The sequence below is a fragment of the Onychostruthus taczanowskii genome, unplaced genomic scaffold (assembly GCF_017590055.1).
Source record: "Onychostruthus taczanowskii isolate IOZ18803 unplaced genomic scaffold, ASM1759005v1 scaffold117, whole genome shotgun sequence".
Taxonomy (NCBI): domain Eukaryota; kingdom Metazoa; phylum Chordata; class Aves; order Passeriformes; family Passeridae; genus Onychostruthus; species Onychostruthus taczanowskii.
Genome location: NW_024498318.1, coordinates 1,181,190 through 1,209,057, shown reverse-complemented (window position 1 = coordinate 1,209,057; position 27,868 = coordinate 1,181,190). Strand labels below are relative to the sequence as shown.

Genomic DNA, 27,868 nt, shown 5'->3' with positions numbered 1-27,868 from the left:
TAGATCGTCTCCTAAAAGAGCAGTGGGGGGAGATGGAAAAGTGAAAAACAAATGGAAAGCTCTGAAAAACAAGTGGAAAATGCTGAAAAAACCATATAACTGAAAATAATGGATAACTGTGGCAAAAGAAATGGTGAACTCTGGGAAAAACACGGATAACTGGGGAAAAAAAATGGATAACTCTGGAACCAGAGTTGGAACTAGAGCCAAACTTACCGGAATCCTTTCTTCAATATTCAGCTCTTCCTTCTTGGGAGTCTCCAGGGCTGCTCCAGGGGGGACGGGGCTGTCCCCTCCTGCACTGGGCCTGGGCACCACCAGGGCCCCCTGAGGCTCCCCAGGACCATCAGGAAAATTCAGAGTCTCCAAGGAAACGGCTCCAAAGCTGTCCATGGCGTCGTGACCAGTGGGAATACTGAGGCTGAGGGGCTGATTTCCCTTCTCCTCACACTCCTGGTGCTCCTCAGCCGGGGAGCTCCCGTCCTTCTGGAGCTGAGCAGCCCTGCACACAAACACGTCCGGGGCCGAGCTTCGCCTCGTGGCGCCGGGCACATCTTCAGCACGAGGAGCAGGCAGCACCCTCGGTGGGGTGGAGCTGTCAGAGGCCCCCAGAGCAGGGCTCCCCTGCCCCGGGGGCTCCCCCGTGCCCTCTGCTGCTGGGCTCACTGCAGGCAGGGCTCTGCTGCTGCTGCTGGGATCGCCCATGGTGCTGCTCAGAGCAGGGGCAGCACGGCCCTCGGGGTCCCCAGGGCTTTTCTGGGCCGATGAAACACAGCCTGGAGCCCTGGGAGGTGCACTGCAGGCTGTCCTTGCAGGAGGAGATCCGCCTGGCACACGGGAGCTGGTGGCAGCAGGACCCTGCAGAGGCTGGCCCACGTCCCAGGCTCCCACCTTCTCCTGGAGCCCCAGGGAGGGGAGGGACTGCACCCTGCCAGGGCAGGGGGATTCTCACTTCTCCAGGAACCCCAGCGAGGGGTGGGACTGCACCCTGCCAGGGCAGGGGGATTCTCCCTTCTCCTGGAGCCCCAGGGAGGATAAGGACTGCACCCTGCCAGGGCAGGGGGACTCCAGCTGCTCCAGGAGCACCAGGGAGGGGAGGGACTGCATCCTGCCAGGGCAGGGGGATTCTCCCTTCTCCTGGAGCCCCACGGAGGGGAAGGACTGCATCCTGCCAGGGCAGGGGGATTCTCCCTTCTCCTGGAGCCCCAGGGAGGGGAAGGACTGCACCCTGCCAGGGCAGGGGGATTCTCCCTTCTCCTGGAGCCCCAGGGAGGGGAAGGACTGCACCCTGCCAGGGCAGGGGGACTCCAGCCTCAAGGACTCCAAACGCCCACAGGTCTCTTCCACAGCACTCTGGGGAGGGTGCTGCTCCCCGGGGGATCCAGGGACAGGGGACTTCCCTGGGGCTTCTTCACTGGGACAGGAAGGAGAGCCTTGAAGGTCCGAAGGGATCGCCAGGACTCCAGCAGGTCCTTCTGCCTTCCCAGCTCTCTTGAGGAGCACCCCTGGAGTGGACTGGAAGTTGGGATGAGCCAGGTGCAGGGAGAAGGAGCCCTCACCCCCCAGGCTGAAGGAAGGGGAGATCTCTGTGGCTTTGTGTCCCCTCTCTATGGAGCAGTCAGAGCCAGTCAGCTCATCCCTGCTCCCTGCAGGCTCTGGGGAATGCCCAGGGCACGGGGCAGTGTCCTGGGGCTGGCTGGGTGTCCCAGCAGGGAGCAGCCCCTCTGTCCCCAGCTTCCCTGCTGGCTGCTGGGGCTCCAGCAGAGCTCCCTGCAGATCCTCAGGAGCAGCTGGGAGCCCCTGGGAGGCCCTGGGCTGCACCCCAGGCTCCTGCAGCCTTCCCCTGCCTGCCTCAGAAGCTGCTGCACAAAGAACATCTTGAGCACCCGAGGTTTTGGCACGGCCTCTCCTCAGGCCATCAGAGAAGTTATCCGACCAGCCAAGCTCAGGCACCTTCTTTCCCTTCTCCAGCTTCTCCAGGGCTGCTGCTGCACTCCCCAGCACCTTCACCTTCTCCTGCTGCACACCCCTTTCACTTTTCTCCGAGAATTTGGTCAGTGCAGTTGTGTAGGAGGAGGAGGAGGAGGAGGATTCCTCCTGCCCTGGGGACTCCTTGCTCCCCTCTGACAGCTCAGAGCCAGCAGCTGGGCCATCACTGTCCTGGGAGGAGTGACCACAGGAGTGTCCAGAGCCGTGTCCATCCTTCCCAGCTGTGCTCCAGGGCTGCTCCAGCCCCTTTGCCAGCCCCTCCTCTGGAGCTGGGTGTGCCGGATCCCCCCTGCCCCGGGGGGCTGCTGCCTCCTGCTCAGTGCCACTGTCACTGTCCCCGCTGTCCCCCTGGCTGCCCAGGGGCTGCCCAGCGCGGGGAGCAGCTCCAGGATCCGCCTGTCCCTCGGGCTGGGATGGACTGGGAAGGGCTGGGCCCCTCAGGGATGCGCTGCCATGGACCTGGGGAGGCTCTGGATGCTCCAGGGATGCTCCAGAAACATCCGGGACTCCTCTGCAAGAAAATGGAGTTTCTGATCATTTCTTTTATTCCAACACCTCTGGTTTAAATCAGAACTTCAGTGACAATGGGGGGTTAGCAATATTCACACAAATAGCCATAAATTCATCCCCTAAAGGGGCAAAACCTGAAGGAATGGAAAGAAACATCAAAAATCTCCTATAAAACAAAGGCTCAAAAATAATATAATAATAATATCCATTTTTACTTAGTAAGGCAATATTTTTCAACCTGTTTAGGACTGAAACATTTCTTACTGACAGGCTGTTATTAGTTTCATAAATAAATAAAATTAGCTAAGTAAAATATGCAACATGTGCTTACACATATCTCAGCTTGCCTGTGATTTTTTAATACAAATCACCTACTTCAGTTCATTATATCAATTATTTTTTTAAAGGATATCAAAGCAGCCAGGTCTCTGATAAGCAACAGATTGCTATAAAGTTCTAATTCTCATATTAGGAATTGCTTAATTAATAGTTCCTTTATATTAAACATACCATCAAACCCTAATAAATATTATTCCATGCAAGCAGAGCACCTCGGAATGAAGGTGACAAAGCCTTTTACTGGAACAGCTCTTTCTTTATGCATTTTAACCCCAAACTTGTACTGTAAATTACACATATGGCTCCAGCATCTACACACCACAACACTGCCCATGTATGTCTTACTCCTGTAAACACAGAAACCTGATCTTTGTCCCCAGAATTTCATGAAGTTTATTTCAGAGTCTGAGAAGGCTCCAGAGATGTTGAAGAGGGTGGAATTCCTCATCTTCCCTGGGTAGCTCAGCATGACAAGCTCAGAAGAGCCTGCTCCTGCTTTTCCCTTGCTCGAACTCTCCTGAAGGCAAAACCCAGCGGTGCCTCCCTGCACACACCCCCAAACCCCCATTTCTGAGCCCAGAACCTGCCACTGTCCATTACCCAGTGCAGAACCAGCCCCAGGAGCCCCATCCCACCTCAGGGGAAGGAAATCCAGCTGGGATCCCTGCAGGAACGTCTCAGCCAGGCCTGGGCTCAGCAGCAGGGGCAGGCAGGGGGAGAATCTGCTCTCCTGGACATCTGGGAGAGAAAACACCAACAGGGCACTGAGAGCTGGCAGCAAGCCTCACAGTCCCAAAGACCCCAGCCTCACAGTCCCAAAGATAACCAAAGACCCCAGCCTCACAGTCCCAAAGACCCCAGCCTCACAGTTCCTAAGATCCCCAAAGACCCCAGCCTCACAGTCCCAAAGATAACCAAAGATCCCAACTGCACATCCCCAAAGATCCCAGCTTCACAGTCCCAAAGACCCCAGCCACACAGTCCCTAAGATCCCCAAAGACCCCAGCCTCACAGTCCCAAAGACCCCAGCCTCACAGTCCCAAAGATAACCAAAGACCCCAGCCTCACAGTCCCAAGGATCCCAGCCTCACAGTCCCAAAGACCCCAGCCACACAGTCCCTAAGATCCCCAAAGACCCCAGCCTCACAGTCCCAAGGATCCCAGCCTCACAGTCCCTAAGATCCCAGCTGCAGATTTCCAAAGATCCCAGCCTCACACCCCCAAAGATGCCCAGAGACCCCAGCCCCACCATCCCAAAGATCCCAGCTGCACATTCCCAATGATTCCAGCCAGCCCAGGCATCCCACAGCTCCTCCCCTGCTCTGTTTTTCCATGAACTGATTCCAGCAAGGGCCGTGTGCCATTGCTCTCCTCAGGGATTCAAGTTCAAGTGATAATCAAACCTAGCAGACAGTGATGACTGCTGCAGCAATTTTAGTTTCTATCCTGCATTTCTCTGCTCTTTGGGGTACTTGGTGGTTTTTTCCAGTTCATTACTTACAAAAACAAATGGAAATTGTTTATACCACGAGAATAAAACAACTCTAATATATATGGAATCATCTGTGGGGTTAGATATAACTGTATGTTTGGGGGGGTTTTCTCCTTTTTTTAACTCTAAGCTGGTGTCTGAGAAGGGTAAATAACTACAGACATGTCTGAGGGGTGCAAAACAATAGTTTAGTATTTATATATAATAAATATAATATATATTTTATATATATATATATATATATAATAGTTTCCAGTATTCTAAGCAAGCTTTTATTTTTAAAAGGAAAGACCTATTTGTGGTCAAGGGAGTGACTTCCTAACCCAGAAATGCCATTTATTTAATTTAGGCTCATTAGTTTCCAACCACTCAGACAAGCCACAGTCTGCAGCACTTAGAGGAGCACAATCACATCAGAAAAATGATCATTACACACAAAAAAATCCAGTTTTCATTCCATCAGCTCCAGCCTGAGGCTTCTCCACCCACAGTGCATCCAGGGCAGCCAATCACAAGGCAACCTTGCTCATTAGTTTTTAATTTAATACTTCCAATCAACATTTTTAATTACTTTAGAACTCTAGGTAGTGAGAGGATAATTACCCAGATAGAATAATTGAATTTGCCACACCAAATATGATGAAAATGCTTTTTTGGAAGCTTAGAGAAAGGAAATGAGATGTGGCTTAAAGAAATAGGTGTAAATAGCTGTTCCTGAGGAGTTCCAGAGGGCTCAGCCCAGAGCTGGGTGGCAAAAGGAATTCTGACACACGTGCAAGTGTGCAAAAGGAGAGCAGCAAAGAGCAGCACAGAGGAGCAGAGGCACGGAAGGAAGGAAGGGCCCAAAACTCGTCTGTAACACGGCAGCTGCCGGGGCCTGCTCCACACACAGCACACCCCGAAGGGGCTTGGAGGGGGCAGCCCTGGGGGCACAGCGGGATCGGGCACCGAGGGATGGGGCAGGGATTGGGATTGGGGCAGGGAGGGATGGGGCAGGGATGGGGCACTGAGGGATGGGGCAGGGATTGGGATTGGGGCAGGGATGGGGCAGGGCGGCACCGAGGGATGGGGCAGGCACTGAGGGATTGGGGCACTGAGGGATAGGATTGGGGCACTGAGGGATGGGGCAGGGAGGGATTGGGATTGGGGCACTGAGGGATTGGGGCAGTGACAGGATTGGGATTGGGGCTATGAGGGATTGGGGCACGGATGGGATTGGGGCAGTGACAGGATTGGGATTGGGGCAGTGAGGGATTGGGGCAGGGATGGGATTGGGATTGGGGCAGGGATGGGATTGGGATTGGGGCAGGGATGGGGTTGGGGCAGTGAGGGATTGGGGCACTGAGGGGATTGTGATTGGGGCAGGGATGGGACTGGGATAGTGAGGGGTTGGGAAACTGAGGCAGAGATGGGATTGTGATTGGGGCACTGAGGGATTGGGGCAGTGAGGGACTGACTGCCTCTGAATCCTGCTTTAAAATCAGGAACAGCAGTCTGAGCCGATTCCCTGTGATGTCCCCCACATTCCTCCCATACACCCAGAGAACAGAGGGGTTTGCTCAGGGCTGACAGAGCCTGATTTACATTCCCAATTCCCCACAATTAACTGGGAGCACACAGGATTTCCAGTGCATTTGGCCCACCCAGCACAAGTTCACTCCAGGAATTTTTCACTGTTACACTTGGGAATGCTGAGCAGATTAATTTGCATACAGAACTGCATTAAGCATGCAAACCAGTGTTTTTTAACAAACATTAAGCAAGCTGGAATCTGAACTCTCTCAGCTCTGTTAGATGGACTTTTCCCCCTCCCAAATCTTGTTTTCTATTTAACATGGCATTAGTGAACAAATAACATTAATTGCAGTTATCAAATCAGACTTGTCAGCTCCCATCATGACACACTTCATGTGGCAGAACTGGCACCTTATTTTTAGTCATGCAAGAGAGGAGGAAGACAAGCTTTTCTGATTTCAGCTTAACTTCTCCACTTTGAATGAAAATGTATTTTCAAGCTAAATTGAAAAGCAGGAGCGATTAAAGAAAAGCTTTTTCCACACACAAAAATCTGGGTGTGCTTTGGAAATGAAGAAACAAAGGGGGCTAAGGGAGGGAGCAGAAAATAATTGGGAAACAAAGCTGTCAAAAGCAGCTGTTGCTAATCTTTTGTGTACACAGATTAATAAAGTAAATGTGCATATACAGACACATACACAGAGCCAATAAATCACAACATTTGGCTGATAAATGAGTGCTTTCAGGCTCTGTTATACCAACAAACACCTAAGTGGCACTCGACATTTGTCTGAAGAAACCCAAAGAGATGAAAAAGTGACTGAACATTCCCCATGAGCAGGAAACTGCCACAGCACAAACCTTCAGGAGCCACTCCTTCCTGCCCTGCAGGGAACCCCAGAAACCCCAAAGTCCTCCAGAGAGGCTCGAGGGTGAGGCAGGACTGGCCAAGCAACAAAACCTCAGGGCACAGACCTTCAGCAGAGGGCACGGAGGGGAGGGCACACGTGGGGTGCTCAGGAGGGACCCTGGAGCACAGCTGGGATGCTCAGGGTGGATCCTGGGGCTCATTTGGGATGCTCAGGGTGGATCCTGGGGCTCATTGGGGATGCTCAGGGTGGATCCTGGGGCTCATTTGGGATGGCCATGGTGGATCCTGGGGCTCATTTGGGATGCCCATGGTGGATCCTGGGGCTCATTTGAGATGCTCAGGGTGGATCCTGGAGCTCATTTGGGATGCCCATGGTGGATCCTGGGGCTCCTTTGAGATGCTCAGGGTGGATCCTGGAGCTCATTTGGGATGCCCATGGTGGATCCTGGGGCTCCTTTGAGATGCTCAGGGTGGATCCTGGAGCTCATTTGGGATGCCCATGGTGGATCCTGGGGCTCCTTTGAGATGCTCAGGGTGGATCCTGGAGCTCATTTGGGATGCCCATGGTGGATCCTGGGGCTCCTTTGAGATGCTCAGGGTGGATCCTGGAGCTCATTTGGGATGCCCATGGTGGATCCTGGGGCTCCTTTGAGATGCTCAGGGTGGATCCTGGAGCTCATTTGGGATGCCCATGGTGGATCCTGGGGCTCCTTTGAGATGCTCAGGGTGGATCCTGGAGCTCATTTGGGATGCCCATGGTGGATCCTGGGGCTCCTTTGAGATGCTCAGGGTGGATCCTGGAGCTCATTTGGGATGCCCATGGTGGATCCTGGGGCTCCTTTGAGATGCTCAGGGTGGATCCTGGAGCTCATTTGGGATGCCCATGGTGGATCCTGGGGCTCCTTTGAGATGCTCAGGGTGGATCCTGGAGCTCATTTGGGATGCCCATGGTGGATCCTGGGGCTCCTTTGAGATGCTCAGGGTGGATCCTGGAGCTCATTTGGGATGCCCATGGTGGATCCTGGGGCTCCTTTGAGATGCTCAGGGTGGATCCTGGAGCTCATTTGGGATGCCCATGGTGGATCCTGGGGCTCCTTTGAGATGCTCAGGGTGGATCCTGGAGCTCATTTGGGATGCCCATGGTGGATCCTGGGGCTCCTTTGAGATGCTCAGGGTGGATCCTGGAGCTCATTTGGGATGCCCATGGTGGATCCTGGGGCTCCTTTGAGATGCTCAGGGTGGATCCTGGAGCTCATTTGGGATGCCCATGGTGGATCCTGGGGCTCCTTTGAGATGCTCAGGGTGGATCCTGGAGCTCATTTGGGATGCCCATGGTGGATCCTGGGGCTCCTTTGAGATGCTCAGGGTGGATCCTGGAGCTCATTTGGGATGCCCATGGTGGATCCTGGGGCTCCTTTGAGATGCTCAGGGTGGATCCTGGAGCTCATTTGGGATGCCCATGGTGGATCCTGGGGCTCCTTTGAGATGCTCAGGGTGGATCCTGGAGCTCATTTGGGATGCCCATGGTGGATCCTGGGGCTCCTTTGAGATGCTCAGGGTGGATCCTGGAGCTCATTTGGGATGCCCATGGTGGATCCTGGGGCTCCTTTGAGATGCTCAGGGTGGATCCTGGAGCTCATTTGGGATGCCCATGGTGGATCCTGGGGCTCCTTTGAGATGCTCAGGGTGGATCCTGGAGCTCATTTGGGATGCCCATGGTGGATCCTGGGGCTCCTTTGAGATGCTCAGGGTGGATCCTGGAGCTCATTTGGGATGCCCATGGTGGATCCTGGGGCTCATTTGGGATGCTCAGGAGGGTTCCTGGGGCAGGCATATTTGGGATGCTCAGGAGGGTTCCTGGGGCACATTTGGGATGCCCAGGAGGGTTCCTGGGGCACATTTGGGATGCCCAGGAGGGTTCCTGGGGCACACTTGGGATGCCCAGGAGGGCTCAGGTGGCTGTGCTCAGCCAGGGCCAGGCCTGGAGCAGCAGCCCAGGCTGGAAGCAGGCAGTGACGCCAGTGCTGCTCTCCCTGAGCTTGGTGTCAAATCTGGGATTGTTCCTGCTGTCACTCTGGAGGCCAAAAGCCTCCTCAGTGCAGCTCAGCGAGCAGGCAGAGCTGGGCCTGTGGCTCGTTCTCCCAGCCTGCTGACAGGCTGAATGCCACAGTCAAGCTGCCATTTGGGGGGATAAAAAAGGAAGGCAAAACAAAAACAAAGCCTCAGCTCTGTCAAGCTGTTCCACAGAGCAGCAGGAGCACTTCAGTACAACTGTCATTGTCACTCCTCCCCTCCTGACATGAAATCCAAGACACTTTGTGAGAAGGAGAAGAAGAAATAAGTGAGTATGGCACTATGGCTTCCTTCCCTCTCAGCTCTCCTCCTGTACCTGGGAATTCAGAGCACACACAAAGCCTGCAGCCCATCCCCAGAGAGCAGCAGATCAAACAGCACAGGAGAGGCTTCTCACAGCTTTTAGCACACTACTGAGCCTTTGCCTGCTCCTTAATTCCAGCTGCACTGCAAACACAAAACTGGACAAATATCAAGAAGTTTTCCTTGATTAAATGGCTTCCAGTTCTGCAAATAACAACAGTGGGGAAAAGGCTGGAAGACACCTGAACCACAGGAATCCTGCCCAGAGGATGGCAGGGACAAGGCACAGCCAACCCTCCGTGTCCTCCCACTTCCTCTGAACCTCACTTCCCTACACAAATGGGATTTGTTCACTCTCCACCAAGTCCCTGTGATGCACACACAGCTTTTAACCACCACGCTGCCTGCAGACCCAGCTCTGAGGCAGCCCAGGGTGCCTTTCATTCCAGGAAGGAGAAAAACCCTTCCAAAACATCTCCCAGGTGGCTGCAAACACCCAGCAGGCAGCAGTTCCCTGGTGCAGTGAATGAAGCCAGCCTGTGCTGTGCTCCCTCTCCCCTCTCCCTGGTTTGTGTAAAACAGACCTGTCAGGAGGGGCAGCACCAGAAGCTACCAAAAGGCAAATTAATCTTTGCAGTCAGTGTCACAGAGACACCAGGGACAGCCACCAGGGTGACACCCACAGTGGCAGGGACCGAGCCTCAGAGGGTTTGGGATGAACAGAATCCACCCAAGATGTTCCTTCTCCTCGTGCAGGCTCCTTCACCAAGGATGGAGCAAAATCATCTCAAAAACTGATGGGAATGACCAAAAGCTTTGCATTAAAAAGATAAAAGTCAGGTTCATAAACCCCTCAGGAGCTGCTGTGAGGAAATTCCCAAGGCAGTTTTAACTCCATGCCCTTCAAGTGGTGTCTAACTCCAAACAAAACCCCAAAGCAGCTGCACACAGGCAGGCTGGCACAGGGAATGGCAAACTGCACAACTCAACGTGCACTTAACTGCAAGCATACAACAGAAAATACCACAGTTATGTTTTCTGCCTCTCAGGAATTGTGTGTGCTTGTGAAGAAACACCACTGTGCAGGGACAGGCACCTTCATTCACCAACTGCAGGCACTCCCTGGAAAGGTGAGCAAAAAGGGAATACCCTCATGGGCTCTGCAGAGGGATCAATGCAAAAAGAACCCCCTGGGCTGAGAAACTGCATTTCCAGGCTGTGTTTGACCAGGCTACTCTGGCTCCACCTGGAAGTGAATGGAAGCAAGGAAGCACAAAGGTGAGATAATAAAAGCTGCAGTTTCTCAAGCCTTCTGTGACTGATGCTGGGACGGGAAGGAGCAGTGGCCTTGGCTGGAGTGGAGTGTCAGCACTGCAAATCTCAGCAGCACAACAGAACTGCACCCAAACCCAAGGGCAGCAATGGGAGCCACGGACTGCCTGGGGTGGAGGGGATTTTAAAGCTATTTCAGAGATATTCCACTCCTGCCCCTGCCAGGGACACCTTCCAGTGGCCCTGGGCACTGCCAGGGGTGGCAGCTCACTCAGGCTCACTCTGAATTCACAGGAGAACAAAGCACAGCTTTACCTGCCACAAAAGGAACCTGTTCATGTCAGAAGATCCAGGGAAGGCACACAAACCCTGCCCCAGGGAAGGCACACAAACCCTGCCCCAGGGAAGGCACACAAACCCTGCCCCTCATCTTGAGGGGCCCTTTGACAACAAAACCACCCCAAACACACTTTGTAAACCTCTCTTCTCACTGAAGGAAGGCCAAATGCAGGCTGGGACTGACTGAGCAGTAAAACACCCGTTGTGCAGCAATCCCTTTGGACGTACCCAGGGGCGAGGCCGGGGCTGGAGCTCCAGAAGCTTCTGCTGAGGACAGCAGCCCTTCCTCCAGCGTGGGCAGCTCCGACAGGTCCCTCCTGGCACAGCTCAGGCCCAGCTTGGTGTCCCAGGAGCAGCTGCTCCCCAGCTCTGCTGCCAGCCAGAACCACGGCTCCTGGGGGAGGAAACACTGCTCCGTCATCACCGTCATCGTGAGGAAGGGTGAGAGTGTGACAAGAAAGTCTCACAGACAGGGGTGCTTAGCAGAAAGAGTTTTGAATGTAGAACCTGAAAAAGGAATAGAGATGGAAGCAAAGAACTGCTGAGCCAGTCTTGCTGGATAACCAAGGAGACAAAGGGTGTGTTAGTTAGAAGGGGTTTTTATCACTTAGAGCAAAGGATAAACCCATCCCAAACAAGAAAATGTTTTTACCAAGCAGAAAAATAGCACAGGCAAACAGGCCTGCAGATGTTGCAAGTAGAAAAAAGGTCTCAGAATTTTCCACTGCCATAAAACTGAAAAACAACTTCTAGCTTAAACTGTAATGTACTAACTTCTAGTGATTGGAGAACAGTGACATGAATATGGTAATTATAGTAGTTGTGATAGGCTATAGATAAAAGTCAAGGTATAGATTGGTTCTACTGTATGAAGATGCTCAGCAAAGAAAAGTATATAATGCATTGTAACCAAAATGGAAGGGTCCCTACAGCTGACAGGTGTAGGCACAGGCTCTGTCACCCACAACCTGGAGTGCTGTAACACCCTGGATGTGATAAACTGCATTTGGAAGAGCACCTGGAGTCCTGCATCCCTCATTACGGCTCTTACACATCATCATCATCATCATCACCACCCCTGTGAGACTGAGAGAAGCCAGCACTGATTCTGAAGGGCTCCTACACCAGCCCCAGCCTGGAGTGTGACAGACACGGGTCACTGATGGGAGCAGGGGATGTCCCAGAGCTGCTGAGAGCCCAGCACTGCCCTGGGAGCTGCTGTGCCTTTGGAGACAGCAGCAGGGGTACAGCTCCTTGCACAGCCCAGGCTGCTGTGTGAGCCTCACAGCTCCTTGCACAGCCCAGGCTGCTGTGTGAGCCTCACAGCTCCTTGCACAGCCCAGGATTGCTGTGTGAGCCTCACAGCTCCTTGCACAGCCCAGGATTGCTGTGTGAGCCTCACAGCTCCTTCCCAAACCCAGGGCTGCTCTGTGAGGCTGCTCTGTCAGCCACAGCTTTTGCACAGGCAGCTGGAAATCCATTTTCTTCATTCAGACCAGGCTGACAATGCTCAGCCTTGGGACACCTGGGAGCTGAGGGAATTCTCAGAGCAATTCAACACTTGGCAGCACATCCCCTGTGACTGCACCACAGTGCAAGGCCTGCACTCCACATACAGCACCTCCTGTTAATTGCAACCACGTAATTAACCCTCAGCCCAGGCCAGAGCAGCTCAGCACACACCCTGGCAGCAGCACTCTCCTGAGGGATGGCTGTTCCTAGGGACACCCAGGGATGGCTGATCCCAGGAATACCCCAAGGGACACCCCAGTGCTCCCAGGGACACCCCAGGCATGGCTGGTCCCAGGAATACCCCAGGGACACCCCAGTGCTCCCAGGGACACCCCAGTGCTCCCAGGGACACCCCAAGGATGGCTGGTCCCAGGAACACCCCAGGGACACCCCAGTGCTCCTGCACTCCTGGGTCCTGCTGCTGCAGCTCCTCCCTCCAAGCAGGGCAGGGGAAGTGCTGCCAAGGGGCTAAAAGGGATCATGTGCCAGCCAAAACCACAGATTGTTGTACTTCATGCGTGCTCAGCTGCCTCACGGGCACTGCAGTACATGAGATATGTGCAATACATGAAACACCCAGGCCGTGCCCAGAGCAGAGCTGGGCTCCAGCCCCCCGTGCACTGCAGCTCCGTCCCCCCTTCAGCCCCCCAACCTGGGCTCCAGTGCGTGCACAGCAGCCAGTCCCCCCGGGGGGACACAAACCTGCCGTTCCCACCTCCATGTGAACGCCGGGTTTGGGATAACCCGGAGTTCAGCACCACGGTCAGCTCCTGGCGTTCACCCTGCCTGCCGCTTCCCCGTAATGGCCTTTAAATCGATTTTTAATGCTTATTTTCATGCTTATTTTTAATGTTTATTTATATTAATGTTTGTTTTACTTTAAATTTATTTGCATGTTTATTTATTATTTCATTAAGAGCAGATTTTGCTTATATTAATTATCTAAACTATATTTTAAAAGGCATCTTACACAAGTATCTTCAAACAAGCCCAGGATGATTTCTCTATTATAATGTAGAAATATCTCCATACTTTGAGGGCAGGAATTGGAGTGGAATGGGATTCCTGCCTGGAAAAGCAGCTGGAACACCTTCTTCCCACCAGGTGTGGGAAATGGATTTTTTTTTCCATTCAAGAGAGGGGGGAAATGGATTTGTGGAGAATTCTCAAAGCCTGACAGAAGTGTGCAAACTGTGAGACAAGAAATGCTGACTTAGAAATGCCAGGGAATAGGACAGACACTGAGAGAGAAATGGAGCTGGAAACAGGTTTGAAAGGATGGCTTTGCAAAGGAGACTGGACACTTTGGAGAAATAGAACTGTCAAAGATGCATTGTAGTGGGACCCACAAATTGTTTATGGGATGCTCCAAAATCCTGTTTCCCTGAGCCCCCAGGATGCACACTGTTTATGGGACACCCCAAAATCCCGTTTCTCTGAGCTCCCAGGATGCACACTGTTTATGGGATGCCCCAAAATCCCGTTTCCCTGAGCCCCCAGGATGCACACTGTTCATGGGATAATCCAAAATCCCACTCCTCTGAGCCCCAGGATGCACCCTGTTTATGGGATGCTCCAAAATCCCACTCCTCTGAGCCCCAGGATGCACACTGTTTATGGGATGCTCCAAAATCCCACTCCTCTGAGCCCCCAGGATGCACACTGTTTATGGGACACCCCAAAATCCCGTTTCCCTGAGCCCCCAGGATGCACACTGTTTATGGGACGCTCCAAAATCCCACTCCTATGAGCCCCCACATGCACACTGTTTATGGGATGCTCCAAAATCCCGTTTCCCTGAGCCCCCAGGATGCACACTGTTTATGGGATGCTCCAAAATCCCGTTTCCCTGAGCCCCCACATGCACACTGTTTATGGGACACCCCAAAATCCCGTTTCCCTGAGCCCCAGGATGCACACTGTTTATGGGACACCCCAAAATCCCGTTTCCCTGAGCCCCCAGGATGCACACTGTTTATGGGATGATCCAAAATCCCGTTTCCCTGAGCTCCCAGGACGCACACTGTTTATGGGACGCTCCAAAATCCCACTCCTCTGAGCCCCCACATGCACACTCTTTATGGGACACCCCAAAATCCCGTTTCCCTCTGCCCACACGTGGTGAGAGACAAACACAGAGAACAGCCACAAGCCAAGGGCTCTGCAGCTGAACGGGCAGGTGAAATCAGAGCTGGAATAAATGTCTGTACCAGCACCAGGTCACCACTGCCTGCTGCAGGATCTGAGCTGAGCAGCGCTGGCGTTGCCAAAGCCCCATGGACACGGAGGGGCCTGCACACAGCTGCAGGCACAGGATATTTATGGAGCTAATTCCTGATCTGTCAGAACTCAGAAGGGTTTGCAGCATGCCCCTCTCAGATGTAAGCAGGACATGCCCTTCTTTCTTGTGTAAGGAAGGAGAAAACACATGGGATGCCAGAGAATACAACAAAACACTCCAGCTCCACCCAGGTTTGTTAATTCCCATTTCCACCTCAGTTTGTCACCATTTCTTACCCAAATGCCCCTAAACTCCAGAAGTGCCTGCAATGCTCCTGGGGCTGACAGAGGAGGGGGTTTGGCTTGGGGGTGGGTGGTGGAAGGGAGATGAAGAGAGATAAAGGAATATATTTGTAATTAGTCGGGAATTCTCCACTGCACCACAGAAGACACCTGCAGCATCACACCCAGAAACTGCATGTGCAAGGAAACATCACCACCAATCCTGCTCCCCCCAGGAAGGCAGCAGCCCTGAAAAACCAGCACCCACAGAGCCAAAAGCTCTGAAACCAGGGAGCAATCCCAGCACCCCAGCTCTGGAGCAGCCACCTGCAAATGCCAGCAGCAACTCCCCAGCCCAGCGTGGGCATTTAAACTGATCAGCCCTTGGCACATCACAGGGACCGTGCCCAGGGCCCCCAAACTGCTTCAGTTACTGCCAGGGACTGGGGACAAGGCCTGCAGGGACAGGACACTGGCACAGGGGAGAATGGGCTGGGATCTGGGCAAGGAATTCCTGCCTGGGAGGGTGGGCAGGGGCTGGGCTGGAATTCCCAGAGCAGCTGTGGCTGCCCCTGGATCCCTGGCAGTGTCCCAGGCCAAGCTGGATCCAGCTGGGACAGTGGGAGGTGTCCCTGCCATGACAGAAATATGGCACTGGGTGGGATTTAGGGTCCCTTCCACCCAACCCATCCTGGGATTCTACAGCACCAATATATTCCACAAAGTCATCCCAGGAAACAGCTAAGACTCCTTTGGAGTCTACCCTTCCAAAATTTCCTTCAAAGAAAGCCAAATGTCAAGTTTTGCTCAAGTTCTGCATTCCTCCAGCCCTGCCTTTATCCCAGTGTGATGCTCTGAAGAGGATCAAAAGCCAACCATGGCTGAGCCACTGAAGTAAGAGCACGATGGAACCCTGGGGACCCTGAGGCTGGAGGAGCTCTCCTGTGCCCAGTCCCCCCTTGTCCCCAGCCCAGAGCTCTGGGTGCCACCTCCAGCCCTTCCCTGGACACCTCCAGGGATGAGCATTCCACCACAACCTTTAGCAAAGCTCATCCCCTCCTGGACATTTCCCACCCAGCAGGTTCTCCAGCCCCAGCTGTGCTTCCCCGAGCTCCAGGGGCAGCTCCCTGGATAAACCAGCCAGGAATAATCCCTCCTGTGCAGGGGCCTGCCAGGGGAGCAGCAGCACACCCTGCTGCATCATTCCAGCTCCAATCCCCATTCCAGAGAGCACCCTGAGGAGATAACCCGGGTAAGAAACTGCCCCACATTAGCACTGGCTGTAGCAGGGCACAGAACCAGGCAGAACAAGCAGGAGGAAGGATTTGCTAAATGAGTGTAATCATCTCGGAGGGCTCCCACATGATTTAAACCAAATGAAGGAAATTTAACAACGTTTTTCTTCCTGAAATTCAACACATCGCTTCTGCTGCTAAATACATAAAGAGGGGTGAAGACAGAAATAAAGCTGAGCAACTACAGCCACCCCCACAGCACACAGAGCCGTGAATTGGAGAGCTGAGAAGCAGCTCTGCACCCCTGCTGCAGTTCATGGACAGAAATATGAATGTTACTGGGTTCTGAACTGCCTTCAAATCCAGGTTAGCTCTCCTTATGTCATTGTGGCCCACAGAGCACTGAGAACACCCCACAACAGAACACAGAGAACAAAGCAAAAACCCAGCGAGGGGAGGGAAAGAGATCTCCCCAGATAACTGATGGCAGCCACCTGATCTGCCAGGACATCAGAAACACACTCTGGATTCTGCCAACACCTGAGTGCAGCCCAGCCCAGCCCTGCCAGCCCCACACGAGCCCCCAGCACTCCGGGGACTGAGTCCAGCACTCCCTGCCCCAGCCTGACACCCCTTTTGGGCAGGGATCTTCCCCAATACCCAACCAGACCACCCCTGGCACCACCTCAGGCTGCTCCCTCCTGCCCTGGTGTTTGTCACACGGGAGGGACACCCCAGCACTGTGCTCTGGGAATTGTCCCTTCCCAAACTGACGCCCCAGCACTCTGCTCTGCTCTGGGCATTGTCCCTTCCCAAACTGACGCCCCAGCACTCTGCTCTGCTCTGGGCATTGTCCCTTCCCAAACTGACGCCCCAGCACTCTGCTCTGCTCTGGGCATTGTCCCTTCCCAAACTGACGCCCCAGCACTCTGCTCTGCTCTGGGCATTGTCCCTTCCCAAACTGACGCCCCAGCACTCTGCTCTGCTCTGGGCATTGTCCCTTCCCAAACTGACGCCCCAGCACTCTGCTCTGCTCTGGGCACTGTCCATGCCCAAACTGACACCCCAGCACTGTGCTCTAGGAATTGTCCCTTCCCAAACTGACACCCCAGCACTCTGCTCTGGGCACTGTCCCTTCCCAAACTGAACATGGCAGCAATTTAACCTGGGCAAGCTGCTGTGCTGGGTCTCCCCTGTGGGCCTTGGGAAGCCCAAGGATTGTTGCACAAAAGCAGTTCAGAATTCAGAGGCAGAAGCAGTTCAGAGGTGCCTTGGTGGCAGGAGGGAATGAATGGGTCTGGAGAGCACTGCTGGCACCCCAGGCACAGCTTCAGTCTCTGAGCTGACACAGCTAATAACAGCACAGATCAGAGCTAAAGGAGCTTTCCTGCCTGGCCTCCAGTGCAGTGAGAGCCCGGGGCCACTGGGAGTCAGCAGCCACTGCTGCAGGGCAGGGACAGGGACAAACGGGAGCTCACCTGGAACACCAGGCACTGATCCAGCTGGGAACCAGGGATCTGCCTGGGAACACCGGGGATCTGCCTGGGAACACCAGGGATCCAGCTGGGAACACCAGGGATCTGCCTGGGAACACCAGGGATCCAGCTGGAGCACCAGGGATCCAGCTGGGAACCAGGGATTCACCTGCAAACACCAGGGATGGATCCTGCTGGAGCACCAGGGATGGATCCAGCTGCTCTGCCCCCAGGGACTGCACGCCTGCAGTCTGCAGGTCCCACCCCTGAGCACCCCCAGGACCCCTCCTCTGCCTCCTCCAAGCCCTGTTGTGGCAGGGAAGCACCACTGCCTCCTCCTCCTCCTCCTCCCAGCCCAGCCCTGCCTGCCCCAGGGCTCCCCCAGGCTCAGGCCACCCTGCTGGCCTGTCCCTTGTCCTGGCAGCCCCAAGGAGAGGACCCAGCTGAGGCCAAGGAGGGAATGTTCCCCTCCAGCTGCCAGTGCTGCTCTCATGAATGCAGCCTGGAGCAGAGGGGGCACTGCCACCTCCCCCTGAGCTCTGGGCTCCCGGGCAGAGCTCGGGTGCCAGGATTTTACCCTCAGTGAGCAAGGCTCTGCATTCCCCACGGCTGAAGCCCAGGACTGCTCTGGGGCCGTTACTCCAGCTGGCCAAGCCGTGTGCATGGCAGCCCTGGCCTCCAGCTGGCACTGTCCCCAGCTGTCACCCACGCCCCAGCACATCCCCCTGCTCACAGGGTGGCACAGCACAGCACCAGCCCACGGGCTGGGCCAGAGCAACAGGGCCAGGGGGGCTTGGAGCAGCTGGCCAGGCTGCCCTTCCTGAAAAAGACCCCAACACCTCCTATCCTGCAGTGACCCCAACACCTCCTGCCCTGCAGTGACCCAAACACACACCTCCTATCCTGCAGTGACCCCAACACCTCCTATCCTGCAGTGACCCCAACACCTCCTATCCTGCAGTGACCCCAACAACACCGGGGATCTGCCTGGGAACACCGGGGATCCAGCTGGAGCACCAGGGATCCAGCTGGGAACCAGGGATTCACCTGCAAACACCAGGGATGGATCCTGCTGGAGCACCAGGGATGGATCCAGCTGCTCTGCCCCCAGGGACTGCACGCCTGCAGTCTGCAGGTCCCACCCCTGAGCACCCCCAGGACCCCTCCTCTGCCTCCTCCAAGCCCTGTTGTGGCAGGGAAGCACCACTGCCTCCTCCTCCTCCTCCTCCCAGCCCAGCCCTGCCTGCCCCAGGGCTCCCCCAGGCTCAGGCCACCCTGCTGGCCTGTCCCTTGTCCTGGCAGCCCCAAGGAGAGGACCCAGCTGAGGCCAAGGAGGGAATGTTCCCCTCCAGCTGCCAGTGCTGCTCTCATGAATGCAGCCTGGAGCAGAGGGGGCACTGCCACCTCCCCCTGAGCTCTGTGCTCCCGGGCAGAGCTCGGGTGCCAGGATTTTACCCTCAGTGAGCAAGGCTCTGCATTCCCCACGGCTGAAGCCCAGGACTGCTCTGGGGCCGTTACTCCAGCTGGCCAAGCCGTGTGCATGGCAGCCCTGGCCTCCAGCTGGCACTGTCCCCAGCTGTCACCCACCCCCCAGCACATCCCCCTGCTCACGGGCTGGGCCAGAGCAACAGGGCCAGGGGGGCTTGGAGCAGCTGAAAAAGACCCCAACACCTCCTGCCCTGCAGTGACCACCTTCCCACTCACCACTACCTTCCAAAGAGCACTGAGGGGCCTTTTGTGACACCAGCCATCCCAGCACGCCCAGACACACCTGTCCAGCCCTGTGCACCGGGGTCTGTCCCTGCCCAGCTCTGTCCCTGGGGTCTGTCCAGTTTATCCCAGCTCTGTCCCTGGGTCTGTCCAGCTCACCCCAACTCCCCTTCCTGACCCAGCTCACCCCAAGCTCCTCTGCAGGCACTCAGGGCAGGAGGAACATTCCAAAGCACGGTGGGGTTACCCCACTCCTGCCCAGCTGAAGCTGCATTCCCCTTTCTGTTCATTCTGAACTGATTATTTGGGTTTCATGCAGCAGCTCAGTCAGAAGGGGCCTCCAAAGATCAGCTGGTTCAGCTCCCGTGGGAAGGGAGCCCAATTCCCAAAGAGAAGCAGACAGCAGAGGTAGCAGTGCTGCAGCACCCACGGCTGATGACCAAACCCAGGAGCTGCCCCCCACCCCCAGCCCCTTCCTGTTCACTCCAAATCTCACTTAGAGCCACCCAGGGCAGCTCTGCCATCTCATTTTCATTCCTGTGCAAAGCCCCCTTGACTGCCTGCTGCCCAAACCCCACCTCCAACACAAACAGCATTTCTGAGTTATTTCATGGAGTGAGAAGCTACCAGTCCTTCACACGCTCAGCTTTGGACCACTGGAAAAGCACTGACTATCCCAGGATTTTTCATTTATGCTTCATTTAAACCACACTTCCAAGAGCTGCACTTTGCACCCCACTGTCCTCCAGTTTTTAGGAACATGCTCATTCCTAGATCTTTCCCACCACTGAAATAAAAAGTACCTCTGCAGCAGGTACCTTAGTTTGCTACTCCTATTTACCTTCACAAAAGAAAAAGCAGAATTTCAAGGAATTGTGGACATTCTGGCATGTAGCCATCAATTTGCAGCATTTAAGAACAAAAACCAGAAACCTGATCCTTCTGGGTGTCATTTTGTCACACTAAAGTTTAGCTAATGTAGAATCAAAGACTTGTTAGGGCAGGGCTTAAACCACCCTCAGCATCAAAAATCACCTGAGGGAGGAAATGGCCGAAGCTGATAAAGCTGATATGAGGTGGTAAGAGGCCTCAGTCTGTGGGCTACAGAATTCCTCCCCCTGTTGCACTCTGAAGCCCAAAATACCTTTAAATTACCACAACCCGGGACCCTGGCTGGGACATCACTCCCAGCCTCTGCTCAGTGAGCAAAAACTTCAGCGAAGTGCTGAGAAGTTTTTAAAGCCAATTTGAACCCCAGTTCCCTGCAAATCTGTGCTGCCTTCTGTCACAAGGTGTGACAAACCCCCCAGAGGGCAGGATGGTGAGCAGGGCACAGCAGCACAGTGATTCCTGGCTGCTGCTGGGCTGGGCCCTCTGGACACCCCTGGGAACCTGCAGCCTGGAGCTCCCAGCGGAGCTGATCCTCTGCAGTGAGCTGAAATCACCCAGGACGGGCAGGAGCACACAGCACAGGGGGCAGGGCAGCAGAGGCTGCTCTGGGGAGCAGCAGCTGAGCTGGGCTCAGCTCCAGCTGGGACTGCCAGGGCTCAGCTCGGGTTGTCAGAGCAGCACTCGCAGCCAGGGCAACACAAACACGCAGGGCAGCAACGGCACCGGGAGCAGCAGCACCCAAAATGCACAGATGAACGGGCCTGGGCCGAGCAGAGCCACGTGCACCAGAAAAGGAGGTGAAACCTCTGCTCTGCAACAGCCCAGCCTGGAACCCAGGGCTGGGACCTGCCCTGCAGCTGCTCTGCAGGAATGCATTTCTGTTTAGGTGCACAGGAGGACAAGCAGCAGTGCAGCCAGGGCAGCTCCTGCTGCTGCAGGCTGATGGAAACTGCATTGAAGCTCCACTGAGTGCCATGGCCATCAGCCAGCCTTGCCCTTGGGGTGTCCCAGCTACTCCCATGGCTGTTCCCATCCTTTGTTATTTCTCCTGGTAAGGCTGAACCCGCACCAGCCTGTCCTTCCTCCGGGGAAGGTTTCTAGGAGTTGATAAGGCAGCTACCTCTGCTTTCCACCTCTGGTTTCTGCTGCACCTCTGAGCCCCTTCCTGGCTCTGGGGCTGTCACACCTTGGGATTTTCCCTCTGAGAACAGAGGACAGTCACCACCAAGTGCCAGAACCACACAAGGACCTGCCCAACGCTCTCAAAGGTGCCAGCTCAGCAGGACACTGGTTCCTGCATGGCTCTGGTGGGACACCACTTCCAGGGATCTCCTCCCAGGCTCCAGCAGGGATCTGAGCACAGCTGAGTGCACAGAGCTGTGGGTGAATCCTCCACAGAGAAAAGGAGGCTCCAGGGAGACCTACAGCTCCTCCCAGGACTTAAAAGTAGCTTTTAAAAAAGAAGAACAACTTTTTACACTGGCAGATACTGGAAGGACAAGGGGGAAGTGCTTTAAATTAAAAGCTAAGGGATTTAGAAGAGATTTTGGGAATAAATCCTTCCCTGCCAGGTGGGGAGGCCCTGGCACAGCTGTGGCTGCCCCTGGATCCCTGGCAGTGTCCCAGGCCAGGTCAGAGGGGACTTGGAGCAGCCCGGGACAGTGGGAGGTGTCCCTGCCACGGCAGGGGGGCACGGGGTGGGTCTGAAGGCCCCTTCCACACAAAGCACGCCGTGATTGCTGAGTGCAGCCCCTGGCCCTGACTGCCCTGCAGGGGCTCAGCCAGCTGCACTCGCTGTCCGGGGCAGAACCGGGCCCAAGGGAACACAGCAACTCATCATTATCAACTGTAATTAGCACAGTAACAGCACACAGCCTTCTCCCGGGAGAGCAGGGGGAGCCAGTGCGACCCTTCTCCCGGGGACAGAGCAGGGTCCCGGGGGACACCGAGGGACCGGGGACAGAGCAGGGCACCGGGTGACACCGAGGGACCGGGGACAGAGCAGGGCACCGAGGGACCGGGGACAGAGCGGGGCACCGGGGGACCGGGGACAGAGCAGGGCACCGGGGGACCGGGGACAGAGCAGGGCACCGAGGGACCGGGGACAGAGCGGGGCACCGAGGGACCGGGGACAGAGCGGGGCACCGAGGGACCGGGGACAGAGCGGGGCACCGAGGGACCGGGGACAGAGCAGGGCACCGGGGGACACCGAGGGACCGGGGCACCGGGGGGCACCGAGGGACCGGGCCGGGCTCGGCCCAGCCGGGTCCCCCTTTCCGGGGGGGTGACCCCTTAAGAGCCCTCTCACGGGGCAGGAGGTGACACCGGCCGGGCTGCCCCAGCCCCAGCAGGACGAGGACCCGGCGTGAGGGACCCAGCGTGGCGCGGGGACCCGGGGACACGCACACCCACAGGGGCTCGCACACACGCACACAACCGCCTCGGACGGTGAGCGGCTGCTCCCGCCCGCCCGGCCCCGCGCTCACCTGAGGCCGCTGCTCCTGCTCCTCGTCCTCCTGCCGCTGGCCGTGCTCCATGGCGGCGGGCCGTGTGTCCCGGCGGGCCGTGTGTCCCCGCTGTCCCCGCGTCCCGCTCTCCGCCGGGGCCGCCCGGTCGCCAGGGACTCGCGCTCCCCCCGCGCGCGCACGCGCCGGAACCGCCCCCTCCCCAGGCCGCGATTGGTCAGCGAGGGGAGCGGGGCCGGGGCGCGAGCTCCGCCTCCCGCGCGGTGATTGGCGGGCGGGCGGCGGCGGGGCGGGGCTGCGGGAGCGCGCGCGCGCGCGGGGGTTTTGGCGGGCAGCGGAAGTGCCCGGATGGAGGCGGGGGCGGGGTCGGGGCCGGCGGTGACCGTGAGGGAGAGTGAGGGGCTGTGAGGGAGAGTGAGGGAGAGTGAGGGGCTGTGAGGGACCGTGAGGGAGAGTGACGGGCTGTGAGGGACTGTGAGGAGAGTGAGGGAGAGTGAGGGGCTGTGAGGGACCGTGAGGAGCCGGAGCGGGCGGGACCGGACAGGATGGACCTGCCAGCGGCTCCGACACCTTCCGCTGCCCGGGGAGCTCCGCCCAGCCCGGCCGGGGACTCTGCCGGGGATCCGGGGGCAGCCGCCGCCGGTAACGTGTGCCGGGAAAGCTCCCCGTAATGTCCGGTCCAGCAGGATCACAGCGTCGTGGGGCTGCAAAAGCTCCTCCGCACCATCCAGTCCCAGCTGTGGCCGATGTCCCTTGTCACCAGCCCAGAGCCCTGAGTGCCATCTCCAGCCCTTCCCCGGACACCCCCCGGGACGGGCACTCCAAGCCTGCCTGGGCAGCCCTGCCAGTTCCAGCCACCTCTCCTGTCAATAAAACCTTCCTGACGCTTGTGCCCTTGTCCTAACTCTGCCCTCTGGCAGTGGAGCCATTCCCCGTGTCCGTCCCGTGTCCCAGTCCCCGACCAGCTCTCCCGGAGCCCCTTGCTGAAGGATGGACACTGAAATCCCACTGAAATCAGGGATTTTGAGGCAGTCCTGTGTTAGCAGGAAATGAGGTGGGATTGTCCTGCATGGCAATTCCATTCATCTCGCTCCCAAGCTCTCCAGGGCAGTGCGGTCTCTGCTGGTGTGTCAGGAACCATTCCCAGCTGGATGGAAAGGACAGACTCAAAATGTGGGGAGATGCTCCATAGCCTGGGCAGGTGGGGAAGATGAGATGAACCTCTCCATGGACAGCTTTAGACCTGCATGTCAGTCCCGCATGGATCCCTGAAATCCTCCATGGATCCCTCATCCCTGAAATCCTCCATACTTCCTGATCCCTGCCATCCTGCATTGCTCCCTGATCCCTGAAATCCTCCATGGCTTCCTGATCCCTGAAATCCTCCATAGCTCCCTCATCCCTGAAATCCTGCATGGCTTCCTGATCCCTGCCATCCTGCATGGCTCCCTCATCCCTGAAATCCTCCATGGCTTCCTGATCCCTGAAATCCTCCATGGCTCCCTGATCCCTGAAATCCTCCATACTTCCTGATCCCTGCCATCCTCCATGGCTCCCTCATCCCTGAAATCCTCCATGGCTTCCTGATCCCTGAAATCCTCCATACTTCCTGATCCCTGCCATCCTGCATGGCTCCCTGATCCCTGCCATCCTGCATGGCTCCCTGATCCCTGCCATCGTGCATGGCTTCCTTTCATGTGCCCTGAGGGAGGGAGGAGCTCTGCCTTCCCCCGACACAGCCACACCGTGATCCAGTGGGAGGTGTCCCTGCCCGTGACGAGGGCGTTGGGGCTGGATGGTTTTTGGGTCCCTTCCATCCCAACCCGTGCCATTACTCCCTGGCCCTGTGATTAGCTCTCCCTGAGGCATTCAGGCACTGGTTAACACTCTGTGTTTCACCTGCTGCCAGTAAGGGGAAAAGAAGGAATTTCCCTTTAAAAGCAGGATTTGGAGTTATTTCCTATGGCTTTTGGCACCCCTGAAGCTGAAGAACAGGTGACAGCAGGGGCAGCTCCGTGACCTGACACTGTCATCCCTGCCTGGGGCAGGGACAGGAGCCCCAAAGCCATGGGCTGTGACACTGCCAGCCCTGGGCAGGGACAGGAGCCCCAAAGCCATGGGCTGTGACACTGCCAGCCCTGGGCAGGGACAGGAGCCCCAAAGCCATGGGCTGTGACACTGCCAGCCCTGGGCAGGGACAGGAGCCCCAAAGCCATGGGCTGTGACACTGCCAGCCCTGGGCAGGGACAGGAGCCCCGGGCCACGCAGGTTCCAGTGGCAGCCCCTCAGTCCCTGTCCCCCAGTCCCTGAGCCCCATCCCTGCAGTTACCCTCTCTGCTGAGGTGTCAGCAGTGCATGGCCAGCTCCAGGCTGCCAGCTCTGTGCCCAGGCAATAAATAACTGCAGCAGCTTGCACCCCCCACGAGCAGGGAAGCTGCAGGAACGGGAAAGTGGAGGTGCTTCCAGAGCATTTCCTTCTCCTGAGTCCTGCATTCTGCTGGCAGCAGCTATCTGCCCTGCATCCAGCAGAACATCTCCCAAAAGGCAGCGTCTGCACTGGCTCTGCAGTGATTTGGGGGTTGTTTTTCAGCAGCAGATAAATGTGAATGCTCAAATACAGCAAGGCAAACATTCCTTAAAATAATTAAGATGCTGACGAGAAAATGCAGCTTGATATTCACAGCCATCTCCTGTTCCAAATCCAATTAATTGTGTTGGGCTCAGCCTGTCCCAGTGCTCGTTTGTGCACATCCCTAAAAACCATCCATCCCCTCGGAGCTGCCAGGGAAGAAGGGAACAGCCCCCGTGGGGGTGCACGGCGGGGGTGCCTGCCTGGGGGGGAGCAGAGGCAGCAGGCACACAGCAAATCCCGCTGGAAGAGGCAGCAATTCCATGCTTTATTTCCCTGGCAGCCCCAGGAAGCCGGCTGGGTTCCAGGGCCGGCTCCAGCGGCGCCGGGGCGAGCGGCTGAGCGCAGCTGTGGTGCTGGGAACAGCTCCCGGTGGCACCCGGAGGAGCCTGCCGGGGACTGAAGGGCTCCTCTCGTCACACAAGCCCGAAATCCTGTCACTGCCTTTATTTTTAGCAGAGCAATTCACAGGCAGGGAGGGGAGGAGGAAGGGTTGGCTGAGTGTTTATCGCTCGCACATCACACAGGAAGCTGTTCACATTTTTATTAATTGACTAACAATATCCAGAGACTTACTCAGGCTGAGATGGAATCTGCTCAAATCCTTTCCAGTGAAATGTCACTTGAAATGAAAATGGCAGAGGAATTTTTAGAAAGGCCATCGCTGGGGGAGATTCTTGGAGAGAGAAGAACCTGCCTTCCCCCAAAACTCTGTCAGCCTCAGGGGCTTTTAAAGGTGACATGTAGTATATTAAAATACAGGGATTGATTAATGTGCTAATTGCAGGGGAGAATATAAAATACAATCGTGACTTCAAATACCTGGGAGAAAAAGAATGTTTGAACATCAGGCCCTGGCTGGTGCCAGTGACATGTTAATTGCCAAGTTTTCAACGTGAGGATTTCTGTGCTCCAAGGTAGTTGGAAACTCATCATTACTGGAATCTGATCAACAGGATTCCTCAGCTGCTCTGGAAAACAAATCTCTGCTGGTTTAGTGCCTGTGTGTTTCAGAGTCAGGTAACTTAGGAACACTGACACCTGACTGAGCCTTTTCCCCTGGTTTGTGATTGCAAAAGTGGCTATGATTCCATGGGAGAGATCCAGATAATCTCTGCATCCAGCTCCCGTTAAAAATGGAGAGGAGGAGGCAAGTGAGGGAAGGAAAAGTGTGTCAGAAGGGTGGGCAGCGAGGAGCCAGCTGGCACAGCAGCAGTGACGAGCAGGTGACTCCATCAGCGAGGGGCAGGCAGAGTTCCCAGCTGCAGGAGGAGCTGGGGTGGGTGTATTAGTGCCGGGGAAGGAGCTCAGTCTGGGGCTGCAGGACATGAAACCAGGAATTAGGAGAGGAGGCTGATGACAGGCAGAGCTCCTGAGCACAGCGCAGGCTCGGGGAGAAAAAAGGAGAAAAAGGGAATGGAAGCATGAATGGGGAGGCTGTGCTCCATGCTGGGAGCGGTGGGACACAGGGATGGGAGGCTGTGCTGGGAATGGTGGGACACAGGGATGGGAGGCTGTGCTCCATGCTGGGAGCGGTGGGACACTGCAGCACAGGGCACCCAGGCTGGGAGAGCCTCCCAGCCAAGCTGGGAGAGCATTCCAGCCAAGCTGGGAGCACATCCTTCTCCTGGCTGCCTGCAGCAGCACCAGCAGAGTGCCCTGATCGCTGCAATCCAAAGGCTGCAGGGTTTATTGGCTGATTTCAGCTCAATCAGATTGAGGGATAAACGGGATCTGGGCTTAGCTGAGGTTTCTGAGCCGAAAAGAGCAAATCAGGATTAAACCAGGGAAACAGTTTAATGGGATAGACTGATGTGAGGACCCTGGGCTCAGCAGCCCTCAGCAAGGCTCTCACTGGGGTGTTGAAGGGGCAATGGCAGCTGCCTCACAGTCCATAGCAGGGGATAGGATCATGGAAATGTCTGGGGTGGAAAACACCTTAAAACCACCCAGTGCCAGCCCTGCCATGGCAGGGACACCTCCCACTGTCCCAGGTGCTCCAGCCCCAGTGTCCAGCCTGGCCTGGGCACTGCCAGGGATCCAGGGGCAGCCCCAGCTGCTCTGGGCACCCTGTGCCTGTGTCCCTGTGCCGTGGGGCAAGTGACTCAGGAAGGTGCAGCCTGTGAGGGGACACAGCTCCTTCCAGTGAGCCCAGAAGGTGTCCAGGAAAATCCAGGTACTCTGGTAAGATGCCCAAAATTAGGGTGACTAAACACAGTTCTTGGGAACCTGGATCTAGAGAAAGCTTGAGATTCCTTCTCGTGAATGGTGCCTGAGTTGTTTAAAATTTGATTCCTTGTGCAGTGATGAAAGCCCTGCATTGGCAAGGGCTGGACCTGGGGGGATAACACCCTCCAGGAGGGGGCTGGGGATGAGCAGGAGCCTAAGAGAGGGAGCAGGAGGACACATCCCAAATGAAGCTTCACCCTGAGGGGAATGGGGATGAGCAGGAGCCTAAGAGAGGGAGCAGGAGGACACGAGGACACGTCCCCAGTGACACTTCACCCTGAGGGCCAGCAGGCTCCAGGTGCAGTCTGGGCTGTGGAAGTGTCAGCTGGGATGGGAGAAGGAGCTCCAGAGCCTTCCAGGGTACTGCTGAGCCCCGATTCCAGACGGAAGGGGAACACTGGAGCTCCTCCAGTGACCCAGCGTGGGCCGGGAGCTGCTCTGGAATGTCCCCTGGCCTGACATCCAGCGCAGCCCTGCCACTGCCACGGGCACAGCTTCAGGACGGGAGCCTTGACTC

At 56.1% G+C, this 27,868-nt stretch overlaps 2 protein-coding genes across 4 annotated transcripts in view; both read right to left on the bottom strand.

The window, feature by feature from the left end:
* Positions 1 to 393, bottom strand: part of ALMS1 (ALMS1 centrosome and basal body associated protein) — a 38,973-nt gene extending 38,580 nt beyond the window's left edge. The window contains exon 1 of the mRNA XM_041427613.1: positions 217 to 393. Within this exon, the coding sequence (XP_041283547.1) occupies positions 217 to 393 (177 nt within the window). The remainder of the gene's footprint in view (positions 1 to 216) is intronic.
* LOC121348271 (collagen alpha-1(I) chain-like) lies at positions 224 to 22,651 on the bottom strand. Of its 3 annotated transcripts, none has more exons than XM_041427601.1 (4): positions 22,515 to 22,651; positions 10,932 to 11,097; positions 3,474 to 3,576; positions 224 to 2,500 (listed from the first exon to the last, which is right to left on the bottom strand). In XM_041427601.1, the coding sequence occupies exons 1-4, from the start codon at positions 22,563 to 22,565 to the stop codon at positions 949 to 951; spliced, it is 1,872 nt and encodes a 623-aa protein (XP_041283535.1). In that variant the 5' UTR covers positions 22,566 to 22,651; the 3' UTR covers positions 224 to 948. The 3 variants fall into 3 exon arrangements, with proteins under 3 accessions (XP_041283535.1, XP_041283536.1, XP_041283537.1); XM_041427602.1 differs by having other exon boundaries at positions 10,932 to 11,210; positions 22,515 to 22,636; XM_041427603.1 differs by lacking the exon at positions 224 to 2,500 and adding an exon at positions 2,512 to 2,633.
* Positions 22,652 to 27,868: the final 5,217 nt, after the last annotated feature.